General features: G+C 44.4%; 1 protein-coding gene across 4 annotated transcripts in view; it reads right to left on the bottom strand.

The window, feature by feature from the left end:
* Positions 1-10,166, bottom strand: part of DNM1L (dynamin 1 like) — a 118,865-nt gene extending 108,699 nt beyond the window's left edge. For 3 of the 4 annotated variants that reach the window (XM_038761039.1, XM_038761031.1, XM_038761050.1), the window contains exon 1: positions 10,015-10,165. In XM_038761039.1, the coding sequence (XP_038616967.1) occupies positions 10,015-10,116 (102 nt within the window). In that variant the 5' untranslated portion in view covers positions 10,117-10,165. Of the gene's footprint in view, positions 1-10,014 lie in introns of all 4 variants that reach the window. The other variant, XM_038761023.1, reaches the window with a different exon arrangement.
* Positions 10,167-15,812: the final 5,646 nt, after the last annotated feature.

The raw sequence follows: 15,812 nt of genomic DNA, 5'->3' as shown, positions 1-15,812 counted from the left end.
GATTTGGAGATCAATTCGTGAAAAGGCTCGATGAGAACGGTCTGAGGAGCCCCACCCCTTAGGCCAATCTGGCCAAATTGACTGCAGTGATGCTTCACCGTTCAAACTAGCCACCCGGGCTAGTTTGAGCGTCTCTGCTCACGCGAGCATTTCTGCCCCACTTAGGGCATGCGAAAAAACCAATCCATCAATGTTATCTACCGATGAGAAGCAGCATGAACTAATCAATCAATCGTATTTATTGAGCGCTATGTGCAGAGCACTGTACTAATGGAAGCAGCACGGACTCGGGAATCGGAGTTTTGATCCCGGCTCCACCATTTGCCTGCTGCGTGGCCACGGGAGAGTCACTTGACTTCTGCGAGCCTCGGACATTCAATCGTACTTACTGAGCGCTTGCATTAATAATAACAATAATAATGGTGGCATTTATTAAGCGCTTACTGTGTGCACAGCACAGTTCTAAGCACTGGGGAGGTTACAAGGTGATCAGGTTGTCCCCACGGGGGGAATCGCAATCTTAATCCCCATTTTGCAGATGAGGTAACTGAGGCCCAGAGAAGTTAAGTGATCAATCAATCAATCGTATTTATTGAGCGCTTAGAGCACTGTACTAAGCGCTTGGGAAGTACAAATTGGCAACATCTAGAGACAGTCCCTACCCAACAGTGGGCTCACAGTCTAAAAGGGGGAGACAGAGAACAAAACCAAACATACCAACAAAATAAAATAAATAGAATAGATATGTACAAGTAAAATAAATAATTTGCCCAAGTCACCCAGCTGACAATTGGCAGAGCCGGGACTTGAACCCATGAACTCTGACTCCAAAGCCCGGGCTCTTTCCACTGAGCCACGCTGCTCACTGTGTGCAGGGCACTGTACTAAGCGCTTGGGAAGTACAGATCGACAACATGTAGAGATGGTCCCTACGCGACAATGGGCCTGCAGTCTAGAAGGGGGAGACGGACAACAAAACTAGTAGACAGGTGACAGTAGACAGTCTGCTCATCTGCGAAATGGGGATTCAATCCAGTGCTCTGCAGACAGTAAGCGCTCAATAAATACAACTGATTGAATGAATGAATGAATGAATCTCTGTTCTCCCTCCTACTTAGACTGTGAGCCCCATGTGGGACCTGAACTACCCCAGTGCTTGGAACAGTGCTTAGCATCATCATCATCATCATCAATCGTATTTATTGAGCGCTTACTATGCGCAGAGCACTGTACTAAGCGCTTGGGAAGTACAAATTGGCAACATATAGAGACAGTCCCTACCCAACAGTGGGCTCACAGTCTAAAAGGGGGAGACAGAGAACAAAACCAAACATACTAACAAAATAAAATAAATAGAATAGATATGTACAAATAAATTAAATAAATAAATAAAAGCACATACTAAGTGCTTAACAAACACCACAATCTATTGAGTGTCGTGTGTCGTAGCACTATACTGCCGGCTCGGGAGTGTGCTGGGTATTCATTCATTCATTCATTCAATCAATCGTATTCGTTAATAATAATGATGGCATTTATTAAGCGCTTACTATGTGCAAAGCACGGTTCTAAGCACTGGGGTAGATACATGGTAATCAAGTTGTCCCACAGGGGGCTCACAGACTTAATCCCCATTTTCCAGGTGAGGTAACTGAGGCACAGAGAAGTTAAGTGACATGCCCAAAGTCACCCAGCTGACGAGTGGTGGAGCCGGGATTTGAACCCATGACCTCTGACTCCAAAGCCCGGGCTCTTTCCACTGAGCCACGCTGCTTTATTGAGAGCTTACTGTGTGCAGAGCACTGTACTAAGCGCTTGGGAAGTACAAGTTGGCAACATATAGAGACGGTCCCTATCCAACAGCGGGTTCACAGTCTAGGCTGTGAGTCCCATGAAGGACATTCATTCATTACATGCGGAGAAGCAGTGTGGCTCAGTGGAAAGAGCCCGGGCTTTGGAGTCAGAGGACATGGGTTCAAATCCCGGCTCCACCAACTATCAGCTGTGTGACTTTGGGCAAGTCACTTAACTTCTCTGGGCCTCAGTTACCTCACTTGTAAAATGGGGATGATGACTGTGAGCCCCCCGTGGGACAACCTGTTCACCTTGTAACCTCCCCAGTGTTTAGAACAGTGCTTTGCACATAGTAAGCACTTAAAACCATCATTATTACTATTATTCATTCATTCAATAGTATTTATTGAGTGCTTACTGTGCGCAGAACACTGTATTTAGTGCTTGGAAAGTATAATTCAGCAGTAAAAGGACATGGGCTGTGCCCAACCTGATTACCTTGTAACTACCCCGGGGCTTAGAGCAGTGCTTGGGCATAATATAAGTGCTTAAAAAATATCACCAAAAGACCATACAAAAACTACAAAAAAAAACAAAACCCAAACGAGGTGGAAATGGGGCAAGAAGGTAATGCAGGGTGCCCTAGCCATTGGGACAAGGAGAAGGCGAAGGAGGAGGAGAAAGAGAAGAAGAAGAACTATGCCTAACCCAATTTGTCTGAATCCACCCCAGTGCTTAGTACAGTGCCTAACTCATAGTTGAGAGCTTAATAAATACTATAATTATGTGTTACTATTAAGGAAAAGAGGAGGAGGAGAAGAAAGAGGAGGAGGTCTGTGCCCAATCCATTTATGTGTTACTATTAATTAAGGAGAAGAGGAGGAGGAAAAGAAAAGGAGGAGGAGGACTTTGCCCAATCCAATTTGTCTGTATCCACCCCAGCGCTTAGCACAATGCCTGGTAAATAGATAAGTGGTTAACAAATACTATAATTATATGTTGTTATAATTAAGGAGAAGAAGGAAGAGGAAAAGGAAGAGGAGGAGGGAGAGGAGGGGAAGGGCTGTCCAACCCCATTTGTTTATATCCACCCCAGCGCTTAGCACAGTGCCAGGTACATAGTTAAGCGCTTAATATAATTATGTATTATCATTAAGGAGAAGGAGGAGAAGAAAGAGAAGAAAGAGAAGGAGGAAGAGGAGGAGGAGGAGGAGGAGGACTGTGACCAATCCAATTTTTCTGTATCCACCCCAGCACTTAGCACAGTGCCTGGCACATAGTTAAGCGCTTAACAAATATAATTATGTATTATCATTAAGGAGACAGAGGAGAAGAAAGAGAAGGAGTCAGAGGAGGAGAAGGACTGTGCCCAACCCAATTTGTTTGTATCCACCCCAGCGCTTAGCACAGCGCCTGGCAAATAGATAAGCAGGTAACAAATATGATAATTATGTATTAAGGAGAAGAAGGATGAGGAGGAGAAGGACTGTGTCCAATCCAATTTCTTTGTATCCAACACAGCGCATAGCACAGTGCCTGGCACAGAGTTAAGTGCTTACCAAACACTATAATTATGTATTATTATTATTAAGGAGATGGAGAAGAAAAAGGAGAAGGAGGAGAAGAAGGAGGAGAAAAAGGAGAAGGAGGAGGAGGACTGTGTCCAACCCAATTTGTTTGTATCCACCCCAGCGCTTAGCACAGTGCCTGGCACATAGTTAAGCGGTTAACAAATACCATAATTATGTGTTATTATTAAGGAGGAGGACTGTGTCCAATCCAATTTGTTTGTATCCACCTCAGCGCTTAGCACAGTGCTTGGCAAATAGATAAGCACTTATTAAATACTATAATTATGTATTATTATTAAGGAGGAGGAGAAGGAGGAGGAGGAGGAAAAAGACTGTGTCAAATCCAATTTATCTGCATCCACCCCAGCGCTTAGTACAGTGCCTGGCACATAGTTAAGCACCTAACAAATACCATAATTATGCATTATTATTAAGGAGGAGGAGGAGAAAAAGGAGGAGGAGAAGGACTGTGTCCAACCCAGTTTGTGTCCACCCCAGCGCTTAGCACAGTGCTTGGCAAACAGACAAGCGCTTACTAAATACTATAATTATGTATTATTACTAAGGAGGAGGAAGAGAAGAAAAAGGAGGAGGAGAAAAAGAAGGAGGATTAGAAAGAGGACTGTGTCCAACCCAATTTGTTTGTGTCCACCGCAGCGCTTAGCACAGTGCTTGGCAAATAGATAAGTGCTTACTAAATACTATAATTATGCATTATTATTAAGGAGGAGGAGGAGGAGGAGGAGAAAAAGGAGGATTAGAAGGAGGACTGTGTCCAACCCAATTTGTTTGTGTCCACCCCAGCGCTTAGCACAGTGCTTGGCAAATAGATAAGCGCTTAGTTACTAAATACTATAATTATGTATTATTATTAAGGAGGAGGAGGAGAAAAGGAGGAGAAGAAGGAGAGGAAAAAGAAGGAGGATCAAAAGGAGGACTGTGTCCAACTCAATTTGTGTCCACCGCAGTGCTTAGCACAGTGCTTCGCAAATAGATAAGTGCTTACTAAATACCATAATTATGTATTATTATTAAGGAAGAGGAGAAGAGGAGGAGAAAAGGAGGAGAAGAAGGAGAAGAAAAAGGAGAAGGAGGATCAAAAGGAGGACAGTGTCCAACCCAATTTGCTTGTGTCCACCGCAGCGCTTAGCACAGTGCTTGGCAAATAGATAAGCACTTACTAAATACTATAATTATGTATTATTATTAAGGAGGAGGAGAAGAAAAAGGAGAAGGAGGATTAGGAGGACTTCATCCAACCCAATTTGTTCGTGTCCACCCCAGTGCTTACCACAGTGCTTGGCAAAGAGATAAGCGCTTGCTAACTACTATAATTATGCATTATTATTAAGGAGGAGCAAGAGGAGAAGAAGAAAAGGAGGAGGAGAAGGAGGAGAAGAAACAGGAGGATTAGAAGGAGGACTGTGTTCAACCCAATTTGTTTGTGTCCACCCCAGTGCTTCGCACAGTGCTTGGCAAACAGATAAGCCGTTACTAAATACTATAATTATGTATTATTATTAAGGAGGAGGAGGAGAAGAAAAGGAGAAGGAGAAGAAAAAGGGGAAGAAGGAATAAAAGGGGGACTGTGTCCAACTCAATTTGTTCGTGTCCACCCCAGCGCTTAGCACAGTGCCTGGCAAATAGATAAGCGCTTACTAAATATTATAATTATGTATTATTTTGGAGGAGGAGGAGAAGAAAAAGGAGGAGGAGGAGAAGAAAAAGGAGAAGGAGGAGAAGAAAAAGGAGAAGGAGGAGAAGAAAAAGGAGAAGGAGGAGAAGAAAAAGGAGAAGGAGGATTAGAAGGAGGACTGTGTCCAACCCAATTTGTTGGGGTCCACCCCAGCGCTTAGCACACTGCTTGGCAAATAGATAAGCTTTTACTAAATATTATAATTATGTATTATTATTAAGGAGAAGGAGAAGAAAAAGAAAAGGAGAAGAAGAAGAAGAAAAAGAAGGAAGATTAAAAGGAGGACTGTGTCCAACCCAATGTGTCCACCGCAGTGCTTAGCACAGTGCTTGGCAAAGAGATAAGCGCTACTATAATTATGTATTATTATTAAGGAGGAGGAGGAGGAGAAAAGGAGGAGAAGAAGAAGAAAAAGGAGGAGGATTAAAAAGAGGACTGTGTCCAACCCAATTTGTGTCCACCGCAGCGCTTAGCGCAGTGCTTGGCAAATAGATAAGCACCTACTAAATACTATAATTATGTATTATTATTAAGGAGGAGGAGGAGAAAAAAAAGGAGGAGGAGGATTAGGAGAAGGACTGCGTCCAACCCAATTTGTTCGTGTCCACCCCAGCGCTTACCACAGTGCTTGGCAAAGAGATAAGCGCTTGCTGACTACTATAATTATGTATTATTATTAAGGAAGAGGAAGAGGAGGAGAAGAAAAAGGAGGATTAGGAGGACTGTGTCCAACCCAATTTGTTTGTGTCCACCCCAGTGCTTCGCACGGTGCTTGGCAAATAGATAAACGGCTACTAAATACTATAATTATGTATTATTATTAAGGAGGAGGAGAAGGAGAAGAAAAAGGAGAAGAAAAAGGAGAACTGTGTCCAACCCAATTTGTTTGTGTCCACTGCAGCGCTTAGCACAGTGCTTGGCAAATAGATAAGCCAAGCGCTTACTAAATATCATAATTATGCCTTATTATTGAGAAGGAGGAGGAGAAAAAGGAGAAGGAGGATTAGAAGGAGGACTGTGTCCAACCCAATTTGTTTGGGTCCACCCCAGCACATAGCACAGTGCTTGGCAAATAGATAAGCTTTTACTAAATATTATAATTATGTATTATTATTAAGGAGAAGGAGAAGAAAAAGAAAAGGAGAAGAAGAAAAAGAAGGAAGATTAAAAGGAGGACTGTGTCCAACCCAATTTGTGTTCACCCCAGCGCTTAGCACAGTGCTTGGCAAAGAGATAAGAGCTACTATAATTATGTATTATTATTAAGGAGGAGGAGGAGGAAAAAAGGAGGAGAAAAAGAAGAAAAAGGAGGAGGAGGATTAAAAGGAGGACTGTGTCCAACCCAATTTGTGTCCGCCGCAGCGCTTAGCGCAGTGCTTGGCAAATAGATAAGCGCTTACTAAATACTATAACTATGTATTATTATTAAGGAGGAGGAGGAGAAGAAAAAGGAGGAGGAGGAGGACTAGGAGAAGGACTGCGTCCAACCCAATTTGTTCGTGTCCACCCCAGCGCTTACCACAGTGCTTGGCAAAGAGATAAGCGCTTGCTGACTACTATAATTATGTATTATTATTAAGGAAGAGGAAGAGGAGGAGAAGAAAAGGAGAAGGAGGAGAAGAAAAAGGAGGATTAGGAGGAGGACTGTGTCCAACCCAATTTGTTTGTGTCCATCCCAGTGCTTCGCATGATGCTTGGCAAATAGATAAGGGGTTACTAAATACTATAATTATGTATTATTATTAAGGAGGAAGAGGAGAAGAAAAGGAGGAGAAAGAGAAGAAAAAGGAGAAGAAGGAATAAAAGGGGGACTGTGCCCAACCCAATTTGTTCTGTCCACCCCAGCGCTTAGCACAGTGCCTGGCAAATAGATAAGTGCTTACTAAATATTATAATTATGTACTATTATTGAGGAGAAGGAGGGGAAGAAAAAGAAGAAAAAAAGGAGAAGGAAGATTCATTCATTCATTCAATCGTATTTATTGAGCAATCACTGTGTGCAGAGCACTGTACTAAGCGCTTAGTAGGACTGTGTCCAACCCAATTTGTGTCCACCACAGCAGTTGTGTCCACCACAGTGCCTAGCACAGTGCTTGCTTCCCAGACTGAGCCCCCTTCTTCCCCTCCCCACATCACCTGTATATATGTATAGATGTTTGTATGTATTTATTACTCTAATTATTTATTGATTTTATTGCTACATATTTATTCTATTTATTTTATTTTGTTAATATGTTTTGTTTTGTTCTCTGTCTCCCCCTTCTAGTCTGTGAGCCCACTGTTGGGTAGGGACCGTCTCCATATGTTGCCAACTTGGACTTCCCAAGCGCTTAGTACAGTGTTCTGCACACAGTAAGCGCTCAATAAATACGACTGACAATGAATGAATGAAATAGATGAGAAGCAGCGTGGCTCAATGGAAAGGTCCCGGGCTTTGGAGTCCGGGGTCATGGGTTCGAATCCCGGCTCCGCCACTTGTCAGCTGTGTGACTTTGGGCCAGTCGCTTCACTTCTCTGGGCCTGAGTCTCCTCATCTGTTAAATGGGGGTGAGGACTGTGAGCCCCCCGTGGGACAACCTGATCACCTCGTAACCTCCCTAGCGTTTAGAACAGTGCTTTGCACATAGTAAGCGCTTAATAAATGCCATTATTATTATTATTATTATTACTATTATGTCACTTCCCTTCACTGTGGGAAGTGGGGATGAGGACTGTGAGCCCCCCGTGGGACAACCTGATCACCCTGTAACCTCCCCAGCGCTTAGAACGGTGCTTTGCACATAGTAAGCGCTTAATAAATACCACCCTCATCAACTGGGTAAGCGCTTAGTAAATACTATCACTCCGTGAGCCCACTGTTGGGTAGGGACCGTCTCTCTATGTTGCCAACTTGTACTTCCCAAGCGCTTGGTGCAGTGCTCTGCACACAGTAAGCGCTCCATAAATACGACTGAGAAGCAGCGTGGCTCGGTGGAAAAGAGCCTGGGCTTCGGAGTCAGAGGTCATGGGTTCAAATCCCGGCTCTGCCACATGTCTGCTGTGTGACCTTGGGCAAGTCACTTCACTTCTCTGAGCCTCAGTTCCCTCATCTGTAAAACGGGGATGAAGACTGTGAGCCCCCTGTGGGACAACCTGATCACCTTGTATCCCCCCCAGTGCTTAGAACAGTGCTTTGCACATAGTAAGCGCTTAATACATGCCATTAAAAAAAAAAAGTCACTTCACTTCTCTGAGCCTCAGTTCCCTCATCTGTAAAATGGGGATGAAGACTGGGAGCCCCACGGGGGACAACTTGATCGCCTTGTATCCACCCCAGCGCTTAGAACAGTGCCCTGCGCATAGTAAGCGCTTAACAAATGTCATCATTATTATTATTAGTATAAATCATCATCATCAATCGCATTTATTGAGCGCTTCCTGTGTGCAGAGCACTGTACTAAGCGCTTGGGAAGTACAAGTTGGCAACATATAGAGACAGTCCCTGCCCAACAGTGGGCTCACAGTCTAAAAGGGGGAGACAGAGAACAAAACCAAACATACTAACAAAATAAAATAAATAGGATAGATAGGTACAAGTAAAATAAATAAAGAGTAATAAATCTGTACAAACATATATACATATATACAGATATATACATATATACAGAAAATGCCATCATCAATCAATCATATTTATTGAGCGCTTACTACGTGCAGAGCACTGTACTAAGCGCTTGGGAAGTACAAATTGGCAACATATAGAGACAGTCCCTACCCAACAGTGGGCTCATAGTCTTAAAGGGGGAGACAGAGAACAAAACCAAACATGCTAACAAAATAAAATAAATAGGATAGATAGGTACAAGTAAAATAAATAAATAAAGAGTAATAAATCTGTACAAACATATATACATATATATAGATATATATAGATATATATATACAGAAAATGCCATCAATCAATCAATCAATTGTATTTATTGAGTGCTTACTACGTGCAGAGCACTGTACTAAGCGCTTGGGAAGTCCAAGTTGGCAACATCTAGAGACGGTCCCCACCCAACAGTGGGCTCACAGTCTAAAAGGGGGAGACAGAGAACAAAACCAAACATGCTAACAAAATAAAATAAATAGGATAGATAGGTACAAGTAAAATAAATAAATAAATAAAGAGTAATAAATCTGTACAAACATATATACATATATACAGATATATATAGATATACATACAGAAAATGCCATCAATCAATCAATCAATCGTATTTATTGAGCGCTTACTGTGTGCAGAGCACTGTACTAAGCGCTTGGGAAGTCCAAATTGGCAACATCTAGAGACGGTCCCTACCCAACAGTGGGCTCACAGGCTAAGAGGGGGAGTCAGAGAACGAAACCAAACATACCAACAAAATAAAATAAAATAAATAGGATAGATATGTACAAGTAAAATAAAGAGTAATAAATCTGTACAAATATATATACATATATACAGAAAATGCTATCATCAATCAATCAATCAATCATATTTATTGAGCACTTACTACGTGCACAGCACTGTACTAAGCGCTTGGGAAGTACAAGTTGGCAACATCTAGAGACAGTCCCTACCCAACAGTGGGCTCACAGTCTAAAAGGGGGAGGCAGAGAACGAAACCAAACATGCTAACAAAATAAAATAAATAGGATAGATAGGTACAAGTAAAATAAATAGAGTAATAAATATGTACAAACATATATACAGATATATACAGAAAATGCCATCATCATCATCAACTAGAGAAGCGCTCAGTAAATACCACCACTACGTGAGCCCGCCGTTGGGGAGGGACCGTCTCTGGATGTTGCCCACTTGCCCTCCCCAAGCGCTCAGTACAGTGCCCTGCGCACGGGGAGCGCTCAGTAAGTAGGACCGAACGGATGACGGGGTCACCCAGGGGTCACCCCAGGGGTCACCCAGGGGTCACCCAGGGGTCTGACCTGCGCTCCCACCACGACGATCTGCGGCAGCTGGATGATGTCGGCGCCCACGGTGTTGAAGACGTCCTGCAGCTTGTTGATGACCGGGATGAGCGCCTCCATGGCGACGCTGTGCTGGACCCCTCCGCTCAACGCTCGCAGCCGCTCCTGCCGGCTCCCCCGGGGCCCCGCCCCCTCTCCCAGCAGCCCCCGCGGCCGCCGCAAAGCCCCCTGGGACCTGGAGTCCCAACCGCCGGCCGCTCCCACCGGCGGCCTCCCACCGGAACTACAATCCCCAGAAGCCCCCGCGCCCGCCCTCCTCCCGGCGCCGCAAAGCCCCATGGGACGTGTAGCCCCAACCGCCCGCCGCGCCCACGCGGAGACTACATTTCCCAGAAGCCCCCGCGCCCGCCCTCCTCCCGGCGCCGCAAAGCCTCATGGGACGTGTAGTCCCCACCCCCGCCGCGCCCACGCGGAGACTACATTTCCCAGACGCCCCCGCGCCACTGTCTGCTCTCCTCAGGCACTCCATCCGTCAATCAATCGTGTTTATTGAGCGCCTACTGTGTGCAGAGCACTGTACTAAGCGCTTGGGAAGGACAAATTGGCAACATCTAGAGGCGGTCCCTACCCAACAGTGGGCTCACAGTCGAAAAGGGGGAGACAGAACAAAACCAAACATACTAACAAAATAAAATAGAATAGAATAGATATGTACAGGTAAAATAAATAAATAAATAAATAGAGTAATAAATATGTACAAACATATATACATGTGTACAGGTCCTTCAGTCCTATTTATTGAGCGCTTACTGTGCTCAGAGCACTGTACTAAGCGCTTGGGAAGGACAAATTGGCAACATCTAGAGGCGGTCCCTACCCAACAGTGGGCTCACAGTCGAAAAGGGGGAGACAGAACAAAACCAAACATACTAACAAAATAAAATAGAATAGAATAGATATGTACAGGTAAAATAAATAAATAAATAAATAAATAAATAGAGTAATAAATATGTACAAACATATATACATGTGTACAGGTCCTTCAGTCCTATTTATTGAGCGCTTACTGTGCTCAGAGCACTGTACTAAGCGCTTGGGAAGGACAAATTGGCAACATCTAGAGACGGTCCCTACCCAACAGTGGGCTCACAGTCGAAAAAGGGGAGACAGAACAAAACCAAACATACTAACAAAATAAAATAGAATAGAATAGATATGTACAGGTAAAATAAATAAATAAATAAATAAATAAATAAATAGAGTAATAAATATGTACAAACATATATACATGTGTACAGGTCCTTCAGTCCTATTTATTGAGCGCTTACTGTGCTCAGAGCACTGTACTAAGCGCTTGGGAAGGACAAATTGGCAACATCTAGAGGCGGTCCCTACCCAACAGTGGGCTCACAGTCGAAAAAGGGGAGACAGAACAAAACCAAACATACTAACAAAATAAAATAGAATAGAATAGATATGTACAGGTAAAATAAATAAATAAATAAATAAATAAATAAATAGAGTAATAAATATGTACAAACATATATACATGTGTACAGGTCCTTCAGTCCTATTTATTGAGCGCCTACTGTGTGCAGAGCACTGTACTAAGCGCTTGGGAAGGACAAATTGGCAACATCTAGAGGCGGTCCCTACCCAACAGTGGGCTCACAGTCGAAAAAGGGGAGACAGAACAAAACCAAACATACTAACAAAATAAAATAGAATAGAATAGATATGTACAGGTAAAATAAATAAATAAATAAATAGAGTAATAAATATGTACAAACGTATGTACATATATACAGGTCAGAATAGATATGTACAGGTAAAATAAATAAATAGAGTAATAAATATGTACAAACATATATACATATGTACAGGTCCTTCAGTCCTATTTATTGAGCGCTTACTGTGCGCAGAGCACTGTACTAAGCGCTTGGGAAGTCCAAGGTGGCCACATAGAGAGACGGTCCCTACCCAACAGTGGGCTCACAGTCTAAAAGGGGGAGACAGAGAACAAAACCAAACATACCAACAAAATTTAAAAAATGGGATAGACATGTACAAGTAAAATAAATAAATAAATAAATAGAGTAATAAATCTGTACAAACATATATACATATATACAGGTGCTGTGGGGAAGGGAAGGAGGTAAGATGGGGGGGATGGAGAGGGGGACGAGGGGGGGGGGGGCAGAGAACAAAACCAAACAGACTAACAAAATAAAATAGAATAGAATAGATATGTACAGGTAAAATAAATAAATAAATAAATAGAGTAATAAATATGTACAAACGTATGTACATATATACAGGTCAGAATAGATATGTACAGGTAAAATAAATAAATAGAGTAATAAATATGTACAAACATATATACATATGTACAGGTCCTTCAGTCCTATTTATTGAGCGCTTACTGTGCGCAGAGCACTGTACTAAGCGCTTGGGAAGTACAAGTCGGCAACACATAGAGAGACGGTCCCTACCCAACAGTGGGCTTACGGTCGAAAAGGGGGAGACAGAGAACAAAACCAAACAGACTAACAAAATAAAATAAATAATAATGATAGCATTTATTAAGCGCTTACTATGTGCAAAGCACTGTTCTAAGCGCTGGAAAATAATGATGGCATTTATGAAGCGCTGACTATGTGCAAAGCACTGTTCTAAGCGCTGGATAATAATGATGGCATTTATGAAGCGCTTACTATGTGCAAAGCACTGTTCTAAGCGCTGGATAATAATGATGGCATTTATGAAGCACTTACTATGTGCAAAGCACTGTTCTAAGCGCTGGGGAGGTTACAAGGTGATCAGGTTGTCCCACGGGAGGCTCACAGCCTACATCCCCATTTTACAGATGAGGTCACTGAGGCTCAGAGAAGTGAAGTGACTTGCCCAAAGTCACACAGCTGACAAGTGGCAGAGCAGGATCTGAACCCATGACCTCTGACTCCATAGCCCGTGCTTTTTCCACTGAGCCACGAATAGATATGTACAGGTAAAATAAATAAATAAATAGAGTAATAAATATGTACAAACATATATACATATATACAGGTCCTTCAGTCCTATTTATTGAGCGCTTACTGTGCGCAGAGCGCTGTACTAAGCGCTGGGGAAGTGCAAGGAGGCAACAGATAGAGACGGTCCCCTTCTAGACTGTGAGCCCACTGTTGGGTAGGGACCGTCTCTAGATGTTGCCAGCTTGTACTTCCCCAGCGCTTAGTACAGTGCTCTGCACACAGTAAGCGCTCAATAAATACGATTGATTGATTGATTGATTGATTGATTGACAACAGGCTCACGGTCTAGAAGGGGGAGACAGACAACAAAACAAAACACGTGGACAGGTGTCGAGTCATCAGAATAAGTAGGGATAAAGCTAGATGCACATCATTAGCAAAATAAACAGAATAGTAAATATGTACAAGTAAAATAAATAGAGTAATAAGTCTACACAAACATATATACAGGTGCTGTAGGGAGGGGAAGGAGGTAGGGTGGGGGGATGACATTCCCAAGTGCTTAGTACAGTGCTCTGCACACAGTAAGCGCTCAATAAATACGATTGAATGAATGACGCCAGTTGTCCACTTTGTGACTTTGGGCAAGTCACTTCACTTTCTCTGGGCCTCAGTTCCCTCATTCATAAAATGGGGATTAAGACTGTGAGCCCCCCCGGGACAACCTGATTACCTTGTAACCTTCCCAGCGCTTAGACAGTGCTTTGCACATAGTAAGTGCTCAACAAATGCCATCATTATTATTATTATGAGGAGGAGGAAGAGGAGAGGAAAAGGGGGGCTCAGTCTGGGAAGGCCTCCTGGAGGAGGTGAGCTCTCAGTAGGGCTTTGAAGGGAGGAAGAGAGCTAGCTTGGTGGATGGGTGGAGGGAGGGCATGCCAGGCCAGGGGGAGGACGTGGGCTGGGGGTCGATGGCGGGACGGGCGAGAACGAGGTACGGTGAGGAGGTTAGCGGCAGAGGAGCGGAGGGTGCGGGCTGGGCTGGAAAAGGAGAGGAGGCAGGTGAGGGAGGAGGGGGCAAGGTGACGGACAGCCTGGAAGCTGAGAGTGAGGAGTTGTTGCCTGATACATAGGTTGACTGGTAGCCACTGGAGATTTTTGAGGAGGGGAGAAACATGCCCAGAGCGTTTCTGCACAGAGATGATGCGGGCAGCAGCGTGAAGTAAAGACTGAAGTGGGGAGAGACAGGAGGATGGGAGATCAGAGAGGAGGCTGATGCAGTAATCCAGTCAGGATGGGATGAGAGATTGAACGAGCAGGGTAGCGGTATGGATGGAGAGGAAAGGGCGGGCCTTGGCGATGTTGCAGAGCTGAGACCGGCAGGTTTTGGTGACGGATTGAATGTGAGGGGTGAATGAGAGAGCGGAGTCGAGGATGACACCAAGGTTGTGGGCTTGTAAGACAGAAAGGATGGTAGTGCCATCTACAGTGACAGGAAAGTCAGGGAGTGGGAAGGGTTTGGGAGGGAAGATAAGGAGTTCAGTCTTGGACATATTGAGTTTTAGATGGCGGGCAGACATCCAGATGGAGATGTTCTGAAGGCAGGAGGAGACCCGAGCCTGAAGGGAGGGAGAGAGAGCAGGGGCAGAGATGTAGATTCGGGTGTCATATGTGTAGCGATGATAGTTGAAGCCGTGGGAGTGAATGAGTTCACCAAGGGAGTGAGTGTAGATCGAGAACAGAAGGGGACCAAGCACTGACCCTTGAGGAACCCCTACAGTAAGGGGATGGGAAGGGGAGGAGGAGCCCACAAAGGAGACTGAGAATGAATGGCCAGAGAGATAAGAGGAGAACCAGGAGAGGACGGAGTCTGCGAAGCCAAGGTCAGATAGCGTGTTGAGGAGAAGGGGGTGGGCCACAGTGTCGAAGGCAGCTGAGAGGTTGAGGAGGATTAGGATAGAGTAGGAGCCGTTGGATTTGGCAAGCAGGAGGTCATTGGTGACCTTTGAGAGGGCGGTTTCCGTGGAATGTAGGGGACGGAAGCCAGACTGGAGGGGGACGAGGAGAGAGTTGGCATTGAGGAATTCGAGGCAGGGGGTGTAGATGACCCATGACCTCTGACTCCAAAGCCTATGCTCGTTCCACTGAGCCACGCTGCTTCTCATACCTAGTGGATAGAGCACAGGCCTGGGCTTCTGAAAGTCATGAGTTTTAATCTCGGCTCCGCCACGCGTCTGCTGTGTGACCTGGGACAAGTCACTTCACTTCCCTGTGCCTCATTCATTCATTCAGTCGTATTTACTAAACGCTCACTGTGTGCAGAGCACTGTACTAAGCGCTTGGGAAGGTACAATACAACAATAAACATCAACATTCCCTGCCCACAGGGAGCTCACAGTCTGCGGGGGGAGACAAATAAATTTAGAGATATGGACATAAGAGCTACGGTGGGGGTGGGAAGAGTAAATGGAACAAGTCAGGGTGATGCAGAAGGGAATGGGAGATGAGGAAAAGTTGGGATCAGTCTGGGAAGGCCCCTTGTGATACTTAGTACAGTGTTCTTCACACAGTAAGCACTCAATAAATACGATTGGATGGAATGAATGAATGGGGTGGTTATCACAAGTGAAGAACACTCTGTAAAACGGGATTTGAGACTGTGAGCCCCACTTGGGACAGGGATTGTGTCCAACCCGATCTGCTTGTACCCACCCCATTCATTCATTCCATTCAATCGTATTTATTGAGCACTTACTGTGTGCAGAGCACTGTACTAAGCGCTTGGGAAGTACAAGTTGGCAACATATAGAGACGGTCCCTACCCGACAGCAGGCTCACAGTCTG

The sequence above is a fragment of the Tachyglossus aculeatus genome, chromosome 2 (genome assembly GCF_015852505.1).
Source record: "Tachyglossus aculeatus isolate mTacAcu1 chromosome 2, mTacAcu1.pri, whole genome shotgun sequence".
NCBI lineage: Eukaryota > Metazoa > Chordata > Mammalia > Monotremata > Tachyglossidae > Tachyglossus > Tachyglossus aculeatus.
This window is presented reverse-complemented; position numbering and strand designations above follow the sequence as displayed.